Source organism: Trematomus bernacchii, unplaced genomic scaffold (genome assembly GCF_902827165.1).
Source record: "Trematomus bernacchii unplaced genomic scaffold, fTreBer1.1, whole genome shotgun sequence".
Classification (NCBI taxonomy): domain Eukaryota; kingdom Metazoa; phylum Chordata; class Actinopteri; order Perciformes; family Nototheniidae; genus Trematomus; species Trematomus bernacchii.
The window spans coordinates 9,113,237-9,132,662 of NW_022987851.1; the positions used below are offsets into that span (position 1 = coordinate 9,113,237).

At 38.9% G+C, this 19,426-nt stretch overlaps 3 protein-coding genes across 4 annotated transcripts; 1 reads left to right on the forward strand and 2 right to left on the reverse strand.

The window, feature by feature from the left end:
- Window positions 1-5,877, reverse strand: ywhag2 (3-monooxygenase/tryptophan 5-monooxygenase activation protein, gamma polypeptide 2). Its single transcript, XM_034113299.1, has 2 exons — window positions 5,642-5,877; window positions 1-3,216 (listed from the first exon to the last, which is right to left on the reverse strand). Exons 1-2 carry the CDS (start codon window positions 5,726-5,728, stop codon window positions 2,560-2,562), a joined length of 744 nt encoding a protein of 247 aa, XP_033969190.1. The 5' UTR covers window positions 5,729-5,877; the 3' UTR covers window positions 1-2,559.
- A 2,981-nt stretch (window positions 5,878-8,858) lies between these two features.
- On the forward strand, window positions 8,859-11,899 carry LOC117468924 (RIMS-binding protein 2). Of its 2 annotated transcripts, XM_034113297.1 has the most exons (5): window positions 8,859-9,328; window positions 9,684-9,840; window positions 10,150-10,271; window positions 10,389-10,460; window positions 10,560-11,899. In XM_034113297.1, exons 1-5 carry the CDS (start codon window positions 9,107-9,109, stop codon window positions 10,623-10,625), a joined length of 639 nt encoding a protein of 212 aa, XP_033969188.1. In that variant the 5' UTR covers window positions 8,859-9,106; the 3' UTR covers window positions 10,626-11,899. The 2 variants fall into 2 exon arrangements, with proteins under 2 accessions (XP_033969188.1, XP_033969187.1); XM_034113296.1 differs by having other exon boundaries at window positions 10,150-10,460.
- A 3,233-nt stretch (window positions 11,900-15,132) lies between these two features.
- Window positions 15,133-18,092, reverse strand: ca4b (carbonic anhydrase IV b). Its single transcript, XM_034113321.1, has 8 exons — window positions 17,941-18,092; window positions 17,754-17,798; window positions 17,500-17,664; window positions 16,992-17,137; window positions 16,789-16,881; window positions 16,299-16,365; window positions 15,893-16,056; window positions 15,133-15,782 (listed from the first exon to the last, which is right to left on the reverse strand). The coding sequence occupies exons 1-8, from the start codon at window positions 17,999-18,001 to the stop codon at window positions 15,603-15,605; spliced, it is 921 nt and encodes a 306-aa protein (XP_033969212.1). The 5' UTR covers window positions 18,002-18,092; the 3' UTR covers window positions 15,133-15,602.
- Between the last annotated feature and the right edge of the window lie 1,334 nt (window positions 18,093-19,426).

The following is a 19,426-nucleotide window of genomic DNA, read 5'->3' on the forward strand; positions in this document are numbered from 1 at the left end:
TACCGATAAACAAATAACTTTAATGGGCAACAGATGGCAACCAAAAATTCTTCAGAGCATACAGTTTGTATCCCTAAACCCCCCTCGCTAGTATTCAGCAGACCGGATACTCTAAAATCAAATTTGTGATTCAATTTGAATTATTTTCTTGTCATTCCTTGTATTTGTATACTTTCATGTCACAGCAGAAAGAAAAGGAACCAACATTAAAAATAATAACAACTTTAAAATAAACGCAAACCACAGGGGAAAGAAAACAAACTAATTCAAAAGGAACACAATGCATGTATTCTTGGCAATGGGTGATAGTTTCAAAAATATTCTAACAAAGAAATGAGAAAGATTAATGTTAAACATATTAATGAATGAATTGACTCCATTACAATAATCATAGGCTGTGTGTTGCATCAGGTTTTCATGCTATCTGTGTGGGGAGCCTTGGAGAACATCAACTTTATACTATGTTAAAAATAAATCAAAGCAGCTGTGACATACAGTTTGAGCTCATGGAGGCTGACTCATGATAGTGACATAATTGGCATACATGAACGAGGTTGTGTGACGGACCTTAAGGCTTTTGGTTTCTCTCTTAAGACAACACACCTCAGATTAAAAATATAAATCTGATAAAACTGCTATCTATTCGCAAAAATAAAGTCCCAAGAACTGCCATCTGTATGAATATATTAATGTAATAATCTATAGAAGTAGCAGCATTATGAAGATACATCTGTTCAGCAGCTTTCTGTGCTCTTGAGCAGCTTCTTCATACATTAATTATAACATTTGCTAATCATCAACCAATTCTATTGAATTGCCTATGCTTTCCCTGTGACTGTTTTAGTGCATTTGTGTTTTAATATTCATATATCTATGTGCTGTAGCAGTACCGTCAGACACACGTATTAGTGAGAAAAATACTACATCTTGCAGACATGCTTGCAGGAACTTACTGGCATAAATATATTTTTTTCTTTTCCTGAACTTGCTAATGAGGCATATTAAATAATGAAACAGGCACAAAAAGAAAGCACATACTGTACTCAGGGCACAAAACAAATAGTTAAAACATTCTCCTCTATGAAACAGATGTTTTCTCATGGGTGACAATACAACAATACACTAGACCATATGGTGCAGGTATAATTTAGTCATATTCTTTTTTATTATCATAGCTATTATTTCGGTTCTTGTGCAACTGCTACATAATGACTCACATTCAAGATATTTTGTCACTCAGGAACAGCTAAAAGGTATAAAAACAAACTGACAAACAAAAATCTAAACTGGCAGAACTAAAATATGGTCCATGTTTGTGAATTCAAAACAGAAACATTGAGCCTGAATACTTCAACATCATAAAACTGGATAGCATGACAGAAAAAATTACTTAATTACTGTTCAAAGAACAAAATATATCATAATCATACTTCAATGTGACAAACACCAGTTGGTAAGATTAAGTGATCGCTGGTGAGATTTTATCTTCCTATTTTTTTTTCTTTCAGTAACAAATTAAATACACATATTGCATGTCACTATAGCAACGCCCATTACAGGTAAATTTTTACGATCACCATTTTGGTATAGCAAATAAAAAAACCATAACAAAACGATATAAATAAAAAATCAACATCAGACAAAGCCTGTTTTTCTTAATCATATGAATACTTAACACCCACAGTATAAGTTAATAAAGTCAAGCTACTGTATATAAATACATCACCAGCATGCACAATATTGAATAATCGATATTATTGTTGTCATCATGTTACACTGAAGAAACAGTATAGTAGGCAAGTGCATTTAATAAAACAAACACAGAAGTAAACCACAAACTCTGAAGCTGCTTTTAATTGTATTTTTTCTTCATTTTTTTATATTGTTAAGTCTCTGCCTTTTGTAATCTTCACCTCCAAAATATTCTATGGTTCCAGTGACATAACAGACTGATCTGCACTCAAAATAAGGGAATCAATGTTTACTATTAAATCTTAATTTTCACTCCCATCTTATTAAATAATTCAAATCTAGGGGGATTTATTTGGTTTAAAACGTTCTGTTTTCCTGTAGTGTGTGTGTGAGTGTGAACATCAATAGCTTCTAGGGCCCTTTCTGAAATTAGACTTAGTACTGGAACCATTGCAAACTAGTTTTGTGAGACATTCCCATTCAAGCATTTTCTCTCTCAAGTGACTCATCTCTATCACGCAAAAACCTAAGCAGCTTGTCTCGACAGAACAAGATCAGTTCTTATGCCAGTGTGAGGCTGCCATTTCAATCCAACAACAACCACTTCAGGCTGATTGACTGACATATCAGTGGTTTTGGCAAATGTCAAAGAGAAAACCAAGAAGAAGGAGGCCCCTTTCAACTGTATATATATTTCTATATATATTTAAACTAAGATTTAACCTCCACTCTCACCTCTCTTTTGATTCTTTTCTTTTAACACATGGAAAAATAAAGAACTGCTGCTGCGGTAGTATCATCGGCAAAAGCGGCTGCCAAAGTCCACCGGCCCTTCATATATATTTTTTGTCGAAGTGTGGTTTCGCTTTAATTGTTGCCCTCACCGCCCTCGTCATCCTGCTGGTCACTTGTCCACAGTGTCAAGTTGTCTCGGAGCAGCTGCATGATGAGAGTGGAGTCTTTGTAGGAGTCCTCGTTGAGGGTGTCCAGCTCGGCGATGGCGTCATCGAAGGCGGTCTTGGCCAGGTGGCAGGCCTGCTCGGGGGCGTTCTGGATCTCGTAGTAAAACACTGAGTAGTTGAGAGCTAAGCCCAGGCGGATGGGGTGGGTGGGCTGCATGTGCTCCTTGCTGATCTCATGAGCCTCGTTGTAGGCCTTCTCCGACGACTCGACCACGGTGGCCCTCTTCTCTCCCGTGGCCACCTCGGCCAGGTACCGGTAGTAGTCGCCCTTCATCTTCAGGTAGAACACCTTGCTCTCATGCTGAGTCTCGTTGCAGTTCTTGATCAGGAAGTTGTCCAGAAGGTTGAGCACGTCTTGGCACACGGCCTCCAGCTCTTTCTCGATCTTCTCCCTGTAGGCCCTCACCATCTCAATCTTCTTCTCATTGCCGTCGGCCGAGGTCTTCTGCTCGATGCTGGAGATCACCCTCCAGGAGGAGCGACGGGCCCCGACCACATTCTTGTAGGCCACAGACAAGAGGTTCCTCTCCTCGTTGGACAGGGCCTCGTTCAGCTCTGTCACCTGGAAGAAGGAGAAAATAAAGCATTAAACCAGCTGCAGGGCACAAGCCTTTATTAGCACCCCACTGCATGAACATTGTACAAAAAGGACGTGAGAACATATAATCCATGAAAATCTATGGTTATTACTTGAGTTTGCAGCATTTCTATTTTAAAAAGGGCTTTCTTTTCATAGTTACAGTTTCTTAAAAGTTGGGACCTCTTGCTTTTCTTTGTTTAAAATCATTGTAACATTAATTACTTTTGGTTTCAGATTGTAGATCGGGAAAGAATTGGGCAATTTTATTATGCCACATTGAGGGTTGCCTCTGTATTGTGGTTTGGGTTTGAACATGCGGACCATGAACTGCAATGTGTCCTGATCAAGCCTGGACATTTGTTACATTTCCTTTCATTCATGTATGTTTGTCAGCATCAAAGGCATACAAATGGAGAGAAAATATACTCCCTAAAAACTTTTAGGTGAATGACTCTGGACTAACAGAGCAGTTCACAGCACAGAAGGTGAACAATATTATAATGTGCAACTTCCAGTCTCCATACTAATCCATTCATTCAGTGCAGCAATAGCTCCAGTTGCCTCATGCACAGCTACTGCTACTTAGGGAGAAACAATATTCAAGATAGTCGACGGCAGTGGGGGGTTGGGAAAGGAAAGGGGAGGAAGGAGGGTTGGAGATGGCCAAAATGTTCCCACGAGCACTCCGGGCAGCTGCACTGTAAGTGAAAACCATCACTGCACAGGCGGTTCACGTGTCCCAGTGACCTTATCTCCGACTCAAACTGACCTTTTTACCTGTCTCAAGCTCAACGCTGTGACATCACTCTGAGTTTGACTGTCAAATTTAGATTTTGAGAGATGGTTCTGATAGTTGGGTGGTTTTAAAGAGATGATATGGCTTTAAAGAGGCCACATGACTCAGGGTTATTTAATTGGAGAAGAAACCTTTGAATGGCCTAAATCAGATTAATAATTAAAATCCAGCATACGGAGAGAGACATTTGTAGCTTAGGTTGAACAAAAGACTAAGCTATCTTTTTCCTGAAAAACTCTTCCTTGACATATTCATAGACTTTTTTTTTTTTTTTAAAGGAAACAATACTGAGAAAATAAATCTGAAAACTGCATAAAAGGCTGTTATGATGAGAACAAAGCATGTATATGTTCTATGTCATATTGTATTTTCTGGCTGTTATGGGAAGGGATTCCCTTTGATTGGAGAAGGAGAGTACACACCCAAACGGGCCTGGTTTGGACCGCACTGACATGGCAGATTGTTTAAAGGGAAAGGAATCCCTTCCTGCACACACACTTATTCCCACCTCCTGAAACCAGAAACCCCCGATGACAAATGATCCGTAGTGGCTCGCTCCATCCCTCCCGAGAGACATCAGGAAAATGTTTCCTCCTTTAAATGCCCTATGATAATTTGAATCGGCATGTGAGCTCATAAGGGCTCCCGGCTAAGACTCCCGGGATGCTAGGTTTGATTATGAGCTGGTGTGACACAGCAGTTTTTTTTCTTTTTAACCCACTGGGAAATCTGTTTCTTTCAGAAAAAAAGAAGAGCGGACCAAAGGTTCTGTCCTCAACGGCCAAAAAGAGCTGAGCAAGATCTTGTGAGGATCCTCTTTTCATCAAATATTACACCTGAGCAGTCATTTACCCCAAATGCCTTCAAATTGCTGCTCAAGAGTAGGCGGACACAGAGACAGAGAATGCACATTCATGGGAAATAAAGTGAGAGGAGAAAACAAAGCCCACAATCAAATCTGATGAGAGAGATTCTGCTGCCTCCTACGTTTGTGTAGGAAAGAGCAGTTCAAACGCTCTTTCGGCCTCTAAACCTTGGATACAGTATGACAGATGAGCAGATTTTGATAATACATATTATTTTTAATGAATGTTTCAAAGAGAGGAGAGGAGGAAGATTAGGAGGAGGAGGAGGCAGTAAAAAAGATTCCGAGCAACCTCACATGGCTCCCAGCAGCAGAAGCTTTTATAAATTAGGCATAATGGAGGAAGGGGAGGTGGGGTGGTAAAAGCAAGGGGGGACGCAGAAAATGCAATAGAGCACAGCCATTATATGATAAGAGGCTCGAATAAACTGAGAGATCAAACTCAGGCCTGTGTGCATTTCATTGGAGCCCTACAGTATAGCCCTTCATTGAACGGCCCGACAGACAGGCACCGCCCAAGGAGCAGACGATTTGGACTAGACTCAGAAAAAAAGGCTGATCTGTCAATCAATTAACAAGACAATAAAACAATAAAATATGTATTTGTCCTCTGAATTGGAGCGCAGGTAATATCAAGGAAGCAGTGCAATCCCTCAGACAGTCGAGATTGCGGGATTACACAAATAAAGCAGCACATTATTCACACAAATAATAATCATTATGTTTTAATTTTTGAATTAACTTACCGATTTCATTGCAGCTGCCATATCATCATATCTCTCAGCCTGTTCAGCCAGCCTGGCTTTCTGCACCAGCTGCTCGCGATCAACCATGTTTAAATGATGTTTGGTTGCTTAGTCGAGCTGCTCTACTTGAGTTTTGGGGATGAAATGATTGATATTTGAAATCGCAATGCAGTGAAATCCTACGCTAACCTAATGCTGCAGCTGTTCCCTGCTGTCTGTCTGTGCTCCGTGCAGACGGGACACCCTCTCCTCTCTCCCTCCCTCACCCCTCCTCACTCTCTCCCTCGGCTGCGTCATCAGTCAGGAAGGTGGGTGTCTGTGCCAATGATGTAACACTCCATACAAGGGAAGTACAGGCGTATAGGGATGGATGGGAGCAGCTGGGGTAAAGGCCTTGTGGGAAATGAAGTCCTCTGGTGCCTGTGAAAACTGATTGATTAAGGTGTGGTCTGGGTATAATACAGGGTCTCACTGTGGGGGTCCGCTGATTGGGCAGCATGAGCCGTTGGGCCCATGTTGAGCTACATGAGCGTGCTGCATGTGAAAACTGGTAAAAATTCATTTGTCTGAATCCTCGACTGGACATCCATCCGACCTTATCCTGCCAGCTAGATTTAACTAGAGGGACCAAGATAGGGGAAACGAAAGACCTGATAATACAGATATTGTTTGAGTTCATATGAGATAATGGCTCAAATGCCTCTTTCTGCTTGTGTGTGTGTGTGTGTGTGTGTGTGTGTGTGTGTGTGTGTGTGTGTGTGTGTGTGTGTGTGTGTGTGTGTGTGTGTGTGTGTGTGTGTGTGTGTGTGTGTGTGTGTGTGTGTGTGTGTGTGTGTGTGTGTGTGTGTGTGTGTGTGTGTGTGTGTGTGTGTGTGTGTGTGTGTGTGTGTGATGAAGGGCAGTTCGGGGACTATAATATTACTTGTGTAATACCTTCCAGGACCCATGACAAAGGGTAAGATTCATAAAATGGATTTCTACAACTGTAAAGTCTATTATGTAGAAACAAGTTATACACCCTTTCAAGTCATTCTGTATGTTCCTTCAGTGGACTTCTCAGATCTGCTCTTATCATGAGAGTGGCAGCTGGACAGTAAGAGGCTGATATCGTATGAAAATAGGACATTCTACATTTCAATAACCATCTAGTCCCAAGTGGAAATTAAACTCTTGGGCCGACCGTACACAAGGAGTTATTGACTACGTTTGTGTAGTCAATAACTCCTGCTGGCTCTCACAGACTGAGTTCCTCACGGTCCTGGAGAGTGAGCCTGGCTGACCTCGAACCAGCGGGTCAGACACCTTGTGTTCTTGGACTGATCATAAAATGACATTTGGTCTTAGGCAAACCGGCACAAATACAGCTTTATGAGTTGGGCTTTGGTGGGCTAATCCTCCTGGTGACAGGTGGAGGTCCTGAAAGCAAGCTTGGAAGAAATGTTCATGATTTGAGAAATTGTGTTGGATTTGATGTTATTAGCTTTTCTGTGTCTTCTTTCATTATTTCTTAAATCTTGCCATATGGGCCACACTTGGCAAGGATTTTCTTCATAGCACGGTTGCTAATGTCTACATTTGGGTTTTTTTCAGTGGCCAGCAAAGAGCTCTGCTAAACAAATTGTTATTGGAATGTTATTCTAACATAAAAACATTGCGGTCATCAAATTCAGTGGCCATTATTCATTTAGTAGAGGTAAAACTCATTTGGCTCCCAGTTTGATAAGAAAAATACTTCTTATTTTATCCCCTTCCTTTCCCAGAAACATTTTTAATGTAAAGATTTGAATCGAATGAAATGGCTAGGTTATTTTTTACAGACATAATGACACACCTCTTCACCCATTTTATTAGCTTATTTAAAATTGTATAGGTTACATTTCACATATTCTGGCTAGATACCCCATGTTTTCTGACTTTTTAAATGTATTTTCTTTAATTCATGACATCATCATGTTTGCAGCTCACAGGGCGTCCCTGAGCTGTAATCTGAGACAGCACTTCCTGTCCTCCATGCCATACGAGCGATGCAAAGGGAAAACTCTGCTGAAGAGGCTGGATTTGTGCAGCTATTTTCCAAGCATGCATACTGAGAGCAGACAGTGCTTATCAAAGGCAGAGGCTTCATATCACTGCATCTTGAACGTCAGTCACTGCAGTGTGAAACAGTACTTTCAATTATTTCACCCTGGTTTATGCGAGGAGTCTTAAGCTAACTAGCAATATGTGTTACTTAAAGCAGAGGGATAAACATTAGTTCACAGCCCCATCTTCTGGTTAAACATTGAAGGGAAAGTGTGTGAGAGTGTGATATCATGTCTGTATTTCATAACAGACATGATATAAAATAACAGTCTAGCACGAGGCCACCTGCATGAGTGGCCAGCCTTTGTCTGGTGTTTGATTTGGAAGACTACTTTCTAAAATGTGTTCAAAGCCTGATTTTAAAAGTGGAACTGTAGAAGTATGAAATATTTATTTTAGCTCATAATTGTAAAAGATATGTTATTTGTTATATTTTTGGTGAGGCAGTAAAACTTGGATTGATGGCTTAGGGACACTAGCAAGGAAACAAGCCATGTTCAAGCGGAACAGAAAAACTTCTTCTTTACGTTTGCTTTTAGCCTTGTTTCATGGGGCTTTCTGCTTTAGGAAAGGGGGTTGTGGGGGTGTGTAGCCATTTTGCACATCTTTAAATGTGTTAATGTAGCGACATTTTAATTATTTTGGCAAAAGTATTTAAAAACATCACACATGACTATTCGTTTTGTCCTGGTAAAAAGCTAAAATATTAGGGCTGAGGGTGTGTAATTTTGTTAAAATATGAATGAATGAAACCGACATCCTTTCTAAGGGTGTCTAATCACAAAACTCTGGTGACAAAATAGAGCATGTTGTTGTCAGTGTTCTCCCTCTATTTCCTTTACCATCCGCTGGCCTGCAGGAGAAGATTATCACCTACTGACCTGACCAGAGGTCAAGGGAGCAAGCGTGACTAGTGACGTGTAAACTGGGTCAAGTAGGAGGAGTTAGATACTAACTCTGTACACTTTATCATTTCATTTGGTTTAAAGTAATATGGATAATATACTGACATGGCTACAACCAGAGCAATTGTTTATTGATTTATTGTATTGAGTGGTATTCTGTTTTGACCACTGCAGAGATGCAAAAGTCAGGTCTGTAATACCAGAGTTTTTTAAAGCAAAAAACAGTCCAATAACCTAATAATAGCCTAATAACACAATAGTTTATTTTGCAAACAATTACTTCCATTATGTGTGTTGTACAGTCTTATAATGCAACAAGCAGTGCTAAGCTAAGGGATCTCTCCACTTCTCCAAAGAGGATTACTGTTCGTCCTGATTAGCTTAGTTACATTACATTAGCATAAGTGAAGGAGAGGTCCTCTGTCCACAGCGGTCACCTGCCTGCCACGGGGACAGTCGAGCGCTCTCGCTGCTGTCAATGGAGACCAGGCGAGAGTTGGATGTTTTGATATTCCCAGATAAAGTGAGGATTCTTACTCCGGAAGAAGTCACACAATGGGAGCTTGCGACTGCGAGCCAGGTGCCAATGCCCTCCGTCAGACTCTTTGTGGCACTTTACCCATACAACCCTGCTGCAATGTCCCCCAACTATGAGATGGCTGCAGAGGAGCTGCCTTTTGTGCCAGGCCAGTTAATCAAGGTAAGAACCAAGTGATCTCTTTACTTTTGCAACTGGATGTTGATCTTGAGAAGAAGAGCAGGTGAAAAGGTGTATAAATGTTATTTGCTGCTCAGCAAGTGTGCTGGTATGTTTAGCTTGTATGTATTTCCTCACCTCATTAGTTGAAAGGCTGCGTGATGGTGTTTCCTGTTTGTGCTACATTCAGCTGAGGCTGCAGAGATCTCAGCTTTTTTCTAATATCCTGTCACCTTTTGATTTAATTCGCTGATTGATTTGAATTTTCACTCAATCCACTGACTGCTGCAACATGCAGATATCCCTTAAATCCCCCATATAACTAAAATAAAGTAATACATCTGCATGCATGTATCAGGTGTTTGGAGACATAGACTCTGATGGTTTCTATCGTGGTGAGTCCGGGGGTCTCTCCGGTTATGTGCCAAGCAACATGGTGGCTGAAGTCCCAGTGGATGATGAGTACCTGAAGCATCTACTCATGCAGCAGGGATTCCTCCCCATGGACCACTCAGGTATAAACCCTCTGTTCCTGCAGAACACTAACACAGATGTAGTATAACAAAACATAGTTGTGTTTACACTGAGCTGTATGTGTGTACCTGGAGGAAGTTACAAAAAATACAAACATACTGCAACAGACAAGATATCATCGGTGTATATTATAACATTATGAATGAAACACCGCACTAATCATTTCTTCTGCCCTTACTTCAAAGAGTGTCAGCTTTTTAGCTGTTATTTTTTGGAGATTTGATGATCTCTAGAAACGTGCAATTAAAAAAAAGAATTCATACGAGTTTTTTGTGTATTTTGCCTCTCAGGTATGTGTTTTAACCCGGATATGAGCGAAGTAGCCACTATCTCTGATGATGTGGTTGTTCGACGAATGGTGGCCCTATTTGACTACGATCCGTGGGAAAGTTCCCCTAACCTAGACAGTGAAGTAAGCGCTACAATGACACATGAGCTACATTGTGTTTCTGCTAATTCTGGTCATCTGTTGTTTCAAATAACAGCGTGGTTTGTGGTGATGTTTCAAAACTATTTTTGTCTCTCAAAGGATGAGCTTGGCTTTCGTTCTGGAGACATCATAAACGTGTTAGGTGACATGGACCAAGATGGATTTTACCCTGTGAGTGTCAACTCTACAATTGAAATAAAATGATGTATTTGATTGATTAGTTATTGCACTGACTTGTGGACACAACTTCAACTTTAATCTCAATTTTAGGGAGACCTGCACGGCCGACGAGGTTTGGTTCCTTCAAACTACTTGCAGCCACTACCATGGAATTAATAGTAAAGGTCACACCAAGATCTTACCAAGTGTCAAACACATTGAGAATTTAGCAGTTTTGTTATAGTATACCAATGCAACTGCTTCTATGATTTGCTTTATTAGGTTAATATTTAAATGATTGATCAAGATGTTACATGAACAAGGGAAGAGTTCCTGTCTTAACAATTTTCAGATAATTGATTTATTGGCAAACAAAAATGACAAATCATTTGCTGAAAAAAGAACAGAAAAATACAAATGAAATGCATTTGAAAAAATGAAACAAATCTTTATTCACATTATATTTTGATCTGCCTACATTCACTTTGCTTTAACTTTATGCACTTTCCCAAAATAAGCCAAGAGTATTATAGAAATAAATGTTTATATACATGTATATCTGTAAATGTAATTATAATTACATATCTGATGGCAATATACATTATATATTATATTAGCCTTAATAATACACATTTATTCTCAGTTGATTTGAAGACAAGAGTGTACAGTATTTATATAGTAGCCATGTTTGCCTTATTCCCTGTTTCTATCTTTTCTATTATTGGCTTTTAGTTTTTATCGAAAATATCTATGTTTGTATACAAATATATTTATGTTATCAATGTAAGAACTGTGAAGCAGAAACTGAAAATAAGCTGTCTTGATTTTGTACAATGCTCATATGCTTTATTTTAAAAATAAATTAAATAAAAAGATCTCAGCTACTTGTTTGTAGTTGTATCTTTTTTTTACTACATTGATTTGAGTCATTTCCTATTGTAACAGGTTGTAAACATGCACTATTATCCTAAAAATTACTTGACAAAAGCAACAGACACATTTAGCAGGTGGTCATGGTGGCAAGTTTTACAAATCTTTCACGCAGAGTCCGTTGGTTTCTTCTTGTACATTCCTTTGCAGCCAACAGTATACTCATCCATAAAGTAGGAAACACTACACTGTGTAATGACGTTTAGTAGTGCTTTCTACTTTATGGGTGACAACACTGTACATCAGTAGCTTCTGGTCGATCCAAAGCAAACACTCAAGACATGATGGGTTGAGTAAAGGCAAGTTCTCAAACATTATATTCAACACAAGCACATTCTCTAACATCATTTTATAACTGAAAAACAAGAAAACAAATGGACTCAAAGAAACGTTTATATAGAAAAATAATGTTAGTATTAAGTCTCAAATATTATGATGCATTTATATTACAGAATGCATTATTACAGAGATACAAAAAATAAAACCAAGTCAAGTCACACGCGGTCAGGGTCTTACCAGCATTTGGACTCCTCAGAAGAAAGAAAAACAGAAGTGAACTTGATCTATTTATTAACCCTGTCTGAGCCACGTGGTTACAACAGGAAACAGTGTCTCACACACACACACACACACACACACACGCACGCATGCACGCACGCACGCACGCACACACACACACACACACACACACACAAAGATGGTTGTGGGAAAAGTATTTCAACATGTATATAAGTATGTGAACATGCGCCTTCCGTTGAAATAAGTAATCATTTGTTTAAAAAATCTACAAATGTTTTAATGTTTATGAGAAATAATTATTTATATATTTTGATTATGAGCCTGTCGCTGCTCGGGGTAGGTCCATAACCAATTATATAGTGAATATCAAAATACAATTACATAGTAATACATGTAGGATCTCCCTATAACCTTCTGAAAGTCCGATTTTCTAAAAGTAATAGCACCTTGGAAATTGAACAATTGTATTTAATAAAAAGAGTTTATAAGTCTACTTAGTTACTTTCAACATCTGCACACACACACACACACACCCACACACCCACACACACACACACACACACACACACACACACACACACACACACACACACACACACACACACACACACCCACACACACACACACACACACACACACACACACACACACACACACACACACACACACACACATACACGCATGCAAATTAAAAACCTACGCCTTTCAAGCTGCAGACTTCACCACTGATGCCGAGCGTTAACTCATCCCTTTTAAGGACATGCAGTTAAGAGTTGACACCTGCTTTTAAGAGAGAAGTCAGACACTAAAGCAGAAAAATGTATCCAAGTTATAATGAATGTGGATGTGTTTGAATAATCTCACGAAATTACACTTTGTAGTGGTGCAGCATTGAGGCATGTTCCCAGACCAAATATAATTATACAAGTCCAAAGTAAATCAAGATTAATAGCACATTATTCACAAAGTGAGTTTATTTTAGAGATGTTAATTGCATATGTTTTCAGACCGATTATTGTGCCATTAAAGATTCCAAAGATTCAAAGATTTAAAAGCTTTATTGTCATATGCACTATAGCTACAGTGTAGTTTTGGCAATGCAAATCCTAAATCTACGGCTCCTCCAACAATGCAACAATACAATAAACTTAAAATAAAAGACAGAAACATAAAACCTAAACAATTAAATGCACACTTGGAGAGGGGCTTGAGATGCGGCAGACCATTAGCACTGTTCTTCAATTAGTCTATCTTTTACAGTCATGCAAGGCTAAAAGTCTCTTACTATAGATACAGGAAGAGATTCTTATCTCGATTTTATTTCTGAGAACTCATTCACGCCTGCGTGTTTCTGACAAGGTGTGGGAGGGGGTGGTGGTGGTGAGAGGTTCTTCCCCATCCCAGCAGCAAATGTGCAATACGCTTGCAACAACAGAAACTTTGCAAATAGAATAGAGACGGGCCTGTGTCCTCTGTTGTCACGACAACCCAAACCTCAGAGTCACACCAAGAGAAATAAGAGGAAGTGGGGGATGGGTGGCACGCACAAACCGAGAAAGGAGGTGCTTGTGAGAAAAGTAAAAAAGAAAAGACAAGCAAGGCAGTAATGTATCAGACTTTAAAAAAAAGAGGTTGCAAGTGCAGGAGTTGACAAGAAGTTTATTTTGCTGCACAAAATCAGATGCTAAATGATTTACTGTAAAGCAACACATGTACCCTCACAAAGATTACAATATGTGAAAACTAGTCCTTATATGTCGTCCAACAACAAACAGGCTGACCCTCTGCAGCAGCCGAGCATGACTGTGCACCCTGCAGATTATCTCAGCACTGCTGTGCCAGAGGCTGTGTTTGCATCCGATATCTATTCCTGTACAACATGGGATTAAATCCAAAGTCAGCTCCTTGAGTATTTACGATGGTTTGAATAGTGATGGTGCCAAAAACAAGTGAATGATCTAATGACAGCTGCAGGTATTGTCCTCCGAAGACTCTGCTTCGGACTGATTGAATTATGTTTTATCTATGTTTACACTAATTGCTCCCAGACAGGGGTTGGTGGCTGCAGTTTAAGTTTTGTATGTGTATTGCCTACAACAAATCCAATTTAAACCATTCAAATGTAAACATTTTGAACAGTTATGATGAGTCTATCAAACGTGTGACTCCAAACAGGTGATTTCTTTAAAATGGCCCAAATTATAAATGTAACTGCATTTTACTTCCCCTGAATAAGATACCATTTATTTGCTGGCTCTGTAAGTCTACCCAAAAGTAAAAATGTATATTTGGAATATATTTGTTGAAGGGGGCAGTCAGAATTCTTTCTGCATGTACTATTTATTTTATGGTTGTGCAATTACACCTTGCGTTTCTTTTAAAGAAATGATGTGTAGCTGCATTGGACTGATGACTTTTTGGCATGGCCTTCCCTGTGTCTACTGCCTTTAGTTATTTTCTTTGTTACTCCAGCAGGAAGTAAGGGCTTCTCACTCATGGGTGGGGGTCACGGTCACCAGAACTCTGCAGACCACCAGAAACCCTCAGACACTGAAATACACCCATATACAGTACAGTATTTTTTTAAAGAGAAGAGATCTGATGCTAAACGTCCAAATAAAAAGCAGATATTGTTTAAGACACAAGAAGAACTTAATGTTGTCATGTCCAAAAAATACAAGGTTAGCAAGAGTGTGAGAGAGCGCTAATCCTTCTTCAACACACACACAGCTGACAACAAACAACGTGCAGACCATACAAAATGCTCAAATACGCAAGAAGCCTACTGATAATAGGTGTAACCTTTAACATTTGAGTAAAAAAACAACTAAACATTTACATTTCTATTTCTCTAATACAATATATTTAAATATCTGCAATATATTTTGTGCCCAGACCATTGAGTGACTTAAAGGTAATATGAAGGGACTTAAAACACATCCTAAATTTAACTGGAAGCCTGTCTGAAAATCGAAATATTCAGATTAGATTCAAACATCTAACAATTCCTTACATCATGGCTCCAAACTGCATATCAGACTTGTTTGCTGCTGCCACATAGTGGATGATAGTGGAGGTGACTGACTGATACCAACTGCAATACAGTGATCTAATGGGGGGGAGAACAGCATGTGATACGTCGTCACGACATCTCTGTAACTAAGACAATGCATGCCCCCCAAATAATTACCATACTTTTCTAATAATGCTCTACGATGCAGGAGTCACACTTAAACTTTAATAATACTTGCACAATGTTTCACAAACAGCTGAGATGAAACAGTCTGTATCAGAGTCTGAACCGTTTTACCACACACAACATCAATTAGATGACTGATAAGACTCAGAACTGAAATAAATGACAGTTCAGAGTTCCAATGACTGAGGAACGACATGCAGGAAGGAAGCTTTCCAGTATCATAAGACATTTATTGAGATAACATATCACAAGAGGCACTATTATAACACCTTAAATTAGTCCCGTAGTCTGTACATTTGTTATGTACATAGCTACCGTGCAACCGTGCCAAATTAAGAGCGTAAATATACAAATTATTTGATAAACAGTATACGACAACAAAAGTAAATACTAATGACACATGTTTTGAAGTAAGAGGTTGTCTTTACACCGAAGAAATCACACACAGTGCTTAAAGTCTTAGTTGTACATATTCAGTACATTTTATTCCATGTATTAGACAATCATCAGTGGACATATTCATTCATTAAGGATACCAGCACTGACATGATCAATAACACAGTGCTAACCAGAGCAGCATGACCTCCTGAGTAATACACCTGCCGTCCATTCAAAGGCTGCAATGGTCTGAAGGTTTTGACCATCTGCTCTCCATTAGAAAACTGAAGGTGGGAGAATGCAGCAAGCTGTATCGAAAATCACAACAGACAGGTGAAAAAGCAGAAAATGCAGTCCATTTACCATCTTCAAAAACTGCAGATAAAGGTTTTCAATGTATTATTGTGAAACTAATCACCTGCTTTCTGCTGAGAGGAACCGTGTTTTCGAACAGGCTCCAGACGACAGCTTCAGCACAGTCGGGTGTAGTGAGGGAGCCATTATAGCGTAAGTACTTGGTCATGTTCTTCTGAGGAGGTGTGAACATTTCCAGGGATACACCCTCCAGTGTCGTGCTGTTGCCTGTTTTTAATGAAATATTAACAAGGCAAGGCTGTTAGCAAGATATTAATTGTTATACAACAAAAAGGTTCAAGGTGACAGCTTTTTAATCTATTCATTGTTGAGATGATAATAATGTATTTTATGGCATTATTTTATCACATTACAATTGCCCTTCAGCCCAGAACGGTGTATTTAGAACCCTATTGCTAATGATAAGATATTGAAGAACAATCATCTTACATTTCCACGTCAGCACTCACCGGGTTGTGTGATGTTTTTCAGAGCGTTAATAAGGGGATCGAATTTCTTGTTTGCAGACTTCGACTCCTGGAAGGAAAAAAGCTAAATGTTCTGGGTAACAGTTTTGCAAAAGAAAAGAAAATGTAGATTGTCTGATGAAACAGATGCTGACGGAACATTTGATCCAAAATAAATGTTAAAATGTTTTATTCAAAAATGTTTTACAATGTCTTTTGGGTTAAACTTTTTATCCTCGCTTGATTCTCGGGCCTATTATTTCTCTTTTGTTATTTAATGGAGGTCATTGTAAGGAGCATTTTCACACAAATTGAATTGCAAATCTTTCACATCCATCCAACAAAGCTGAGTTTAAGATTGAAGGAGAATATAGTTTAGGATCAACCCTGGAAGGATGCTGGTCCAGAACAACAAATAACTTACAGTATGTTCAACTTCTATTTGAATGAGATCTCTACTTTTTTCTTCTGCACAGTTATCAAAGCAAATCACCTCAAAGACGAATCCAAGAACAGCCACGCCTGTGCTGTCTCTTACAGCCTGGGATAAAGAGTTGTATTCTTCTTTTATGTGCACAATATGCATCTGTTGATAGAATATTATAATTCAGCATTTCATTTATTTGGATATAGTAAACAAAAATGGCTTTATTACATAATTAAGGGACACTTCCATGCTGCAGTAGTAGTTCCCACCTCCATTGGAAATTGTTCTCCATCGATTGTGTGTTCAGACCCTGGTCCTCCGTCTACGCCCCAATGCAGGTGAAGTTGAATTGCCTTGTATTGTGCGGCCAGATTTCCTCCTTTGATCTTTATACTGGAGGGTAAATCCAGTTGAACTGAACATAAACATTTGACGATGAAAATCACAGAATTATGAATCACAATATTATGAATTAATTATGGTTACAAGCAAAAATAGTTATTTTGTTTTTTTTGTTTTGCACTATAAACATTTGGGGAAGTTATTTTCTTTTATACCAGATGACACACAGTTTCAGATATTTTTGTATTGAATGTTATTATCCTTTTGCCACCCCTTTATCCATAAAAGATCATTGTAAAAAAGATTTACAACTGTGTTAGTTGCCTTGTGATAACGTACAGCCAGTTAAGATTTGTTGAGCTGATTTAAAATCATTCACTGACTTCTTACCAATACTCTTTTTGAACTTAATCTGTAATTATCAGAAAGACTTACCAGAGTGACCATTGTTTAAGAGGCGACCATGAAAAGCTTCTTGGTATCGAGTGAAGTGAAAAGAGGTGAGCCTTTCATCTAGAAGCATTCTCCTTGTAACAATGTTCACCGGAGACTGATGTTTGCCGTTGCAATGCTGTGAAACTATTCCCCATGCCTCTGGACCTGTGAGGGCAAATAGGTGAAGAAAATAACTCCACTACTGCATCTTTTCCTATTTTTTTAAACTGTGAATTGCTCGTCTTGAGGTTTACCTGTACAGTTGTGACTGCATGTAACTTGTGACTGATAACACCAATCTACAAGAACAAGTTTGAAATAAGAAATCAAATACAAGCCTCAAGCCGAGGAAAATGTGATCTTCTCTTTCACAAACAAAACACCAACACTATGTTTACTTTATAAATGTCAAATTAATTCAATTATTTTTGGTGAACATACCATCCCCAGAGACAATCCTTATAGAAGATGCAAACAAAAACAAAACAGGTGCAAGCAGCATTGTGACTTTACTGTATCTGTCCGAGTCTGCCTGCTTTGAGTATTGATCTTTTGGAAGATGATCCCAGAAACAGAGGTCAACCAGCCTGTTAAACGACAGGTTGACCCACCTATCAATCCCGCCCACAGCGTGCCTTAGTTTTATGACTCCTGATTCCCGTGAACACTGATAGACAGCAAACAGTGATATCTGAATGCTGACATTCACAAGATATAAATGGACCCTTACTCACAGGGTTTGGCCTTAAACTCATAGCTTCAATGATACAGTTGAGACATAACCCCACCTGATCAGATATGGTGACGTGATTAATATTATAAAGGGTTTATTTTCTTAGAGTAAAGAATTCTGTTATCAGTAATTCAGGCTGAATGTTATTTATCGACAATTACTGTTACTGATGCGTCTTTTATGATTAATGCTCCGCTCGCCAAGTGTAATACTATTTCCAGTATTGCTCATTTTACTTTTCAGTCCGTATGTCTGATGTAATGACATTTCAACTAGTCTTTTCACTTGCAATGTGTTCCCTGACTTTACCCATATCTAGCTTTATATTAACTGATTGTGATACAGTAGATGTGGTTTAAAAACCAGGTTTATTGGGTTTGAAAGTCAATGGCAGGTACAATTTATGCAATAATTGAATCATGCTGAGTCGATGACAGTTGATCATTTGTTCCATGTTGCTCATCAAAGCCAAAAACAAACAGCGCATTAAAGGTGGGGTAGGTAATTTTGGAGAAACCAGCTCGAGTGCGCTAGAATTTGAAAATACACAACCGGAAAAAATCTGCCACTTCCTTACAGAGCCCCTCCTCCAACACACACAAACGTGCACATGACCAATGAGGGCACGAGATAAGTTTGTGCACAGATGGAAGGCTGACAGGCAGGTAGGCCATCCAGTTATTTTAGCCGGGCCGGCTAAAATGATTGGTCGTGCTTTTTACAGTACTACGGCTTCCACAGATGACATTTTTGTATGGATTTTTTGTCAAAGCACTTAAGATGTTCATTGCTATCGAGATGTTAAGAGCATTCCATGGAATATAACAAAAAGTGTATCTCGAGCCGGTTTCTCAAACTTACCTACCCCACCTTTAAGTATACAATAATGAATAACAATGTTTAGGACTTTTTACATGTATTTATCGGCCTGCATAATTGCATTTCAAGGCATCTGTCAGCATCTATTGATATTGAGATTATTCAGATTGTTTTCTCTTTTGTGCATCATATTTTGTGTATGTTTGGATATTATATTAAATGTTAAAACTTTAAATGTTTTAAACGGTAGACAGATTTGAAGGATTTCATGTGCCACAACTGCACAAGAAAGAGAAAGGTCAGAAAAGTTGCATAAATGTACACATACAGTTTTAATACAATACATGTAAATGTGTATAGACATTTATCTTTTTA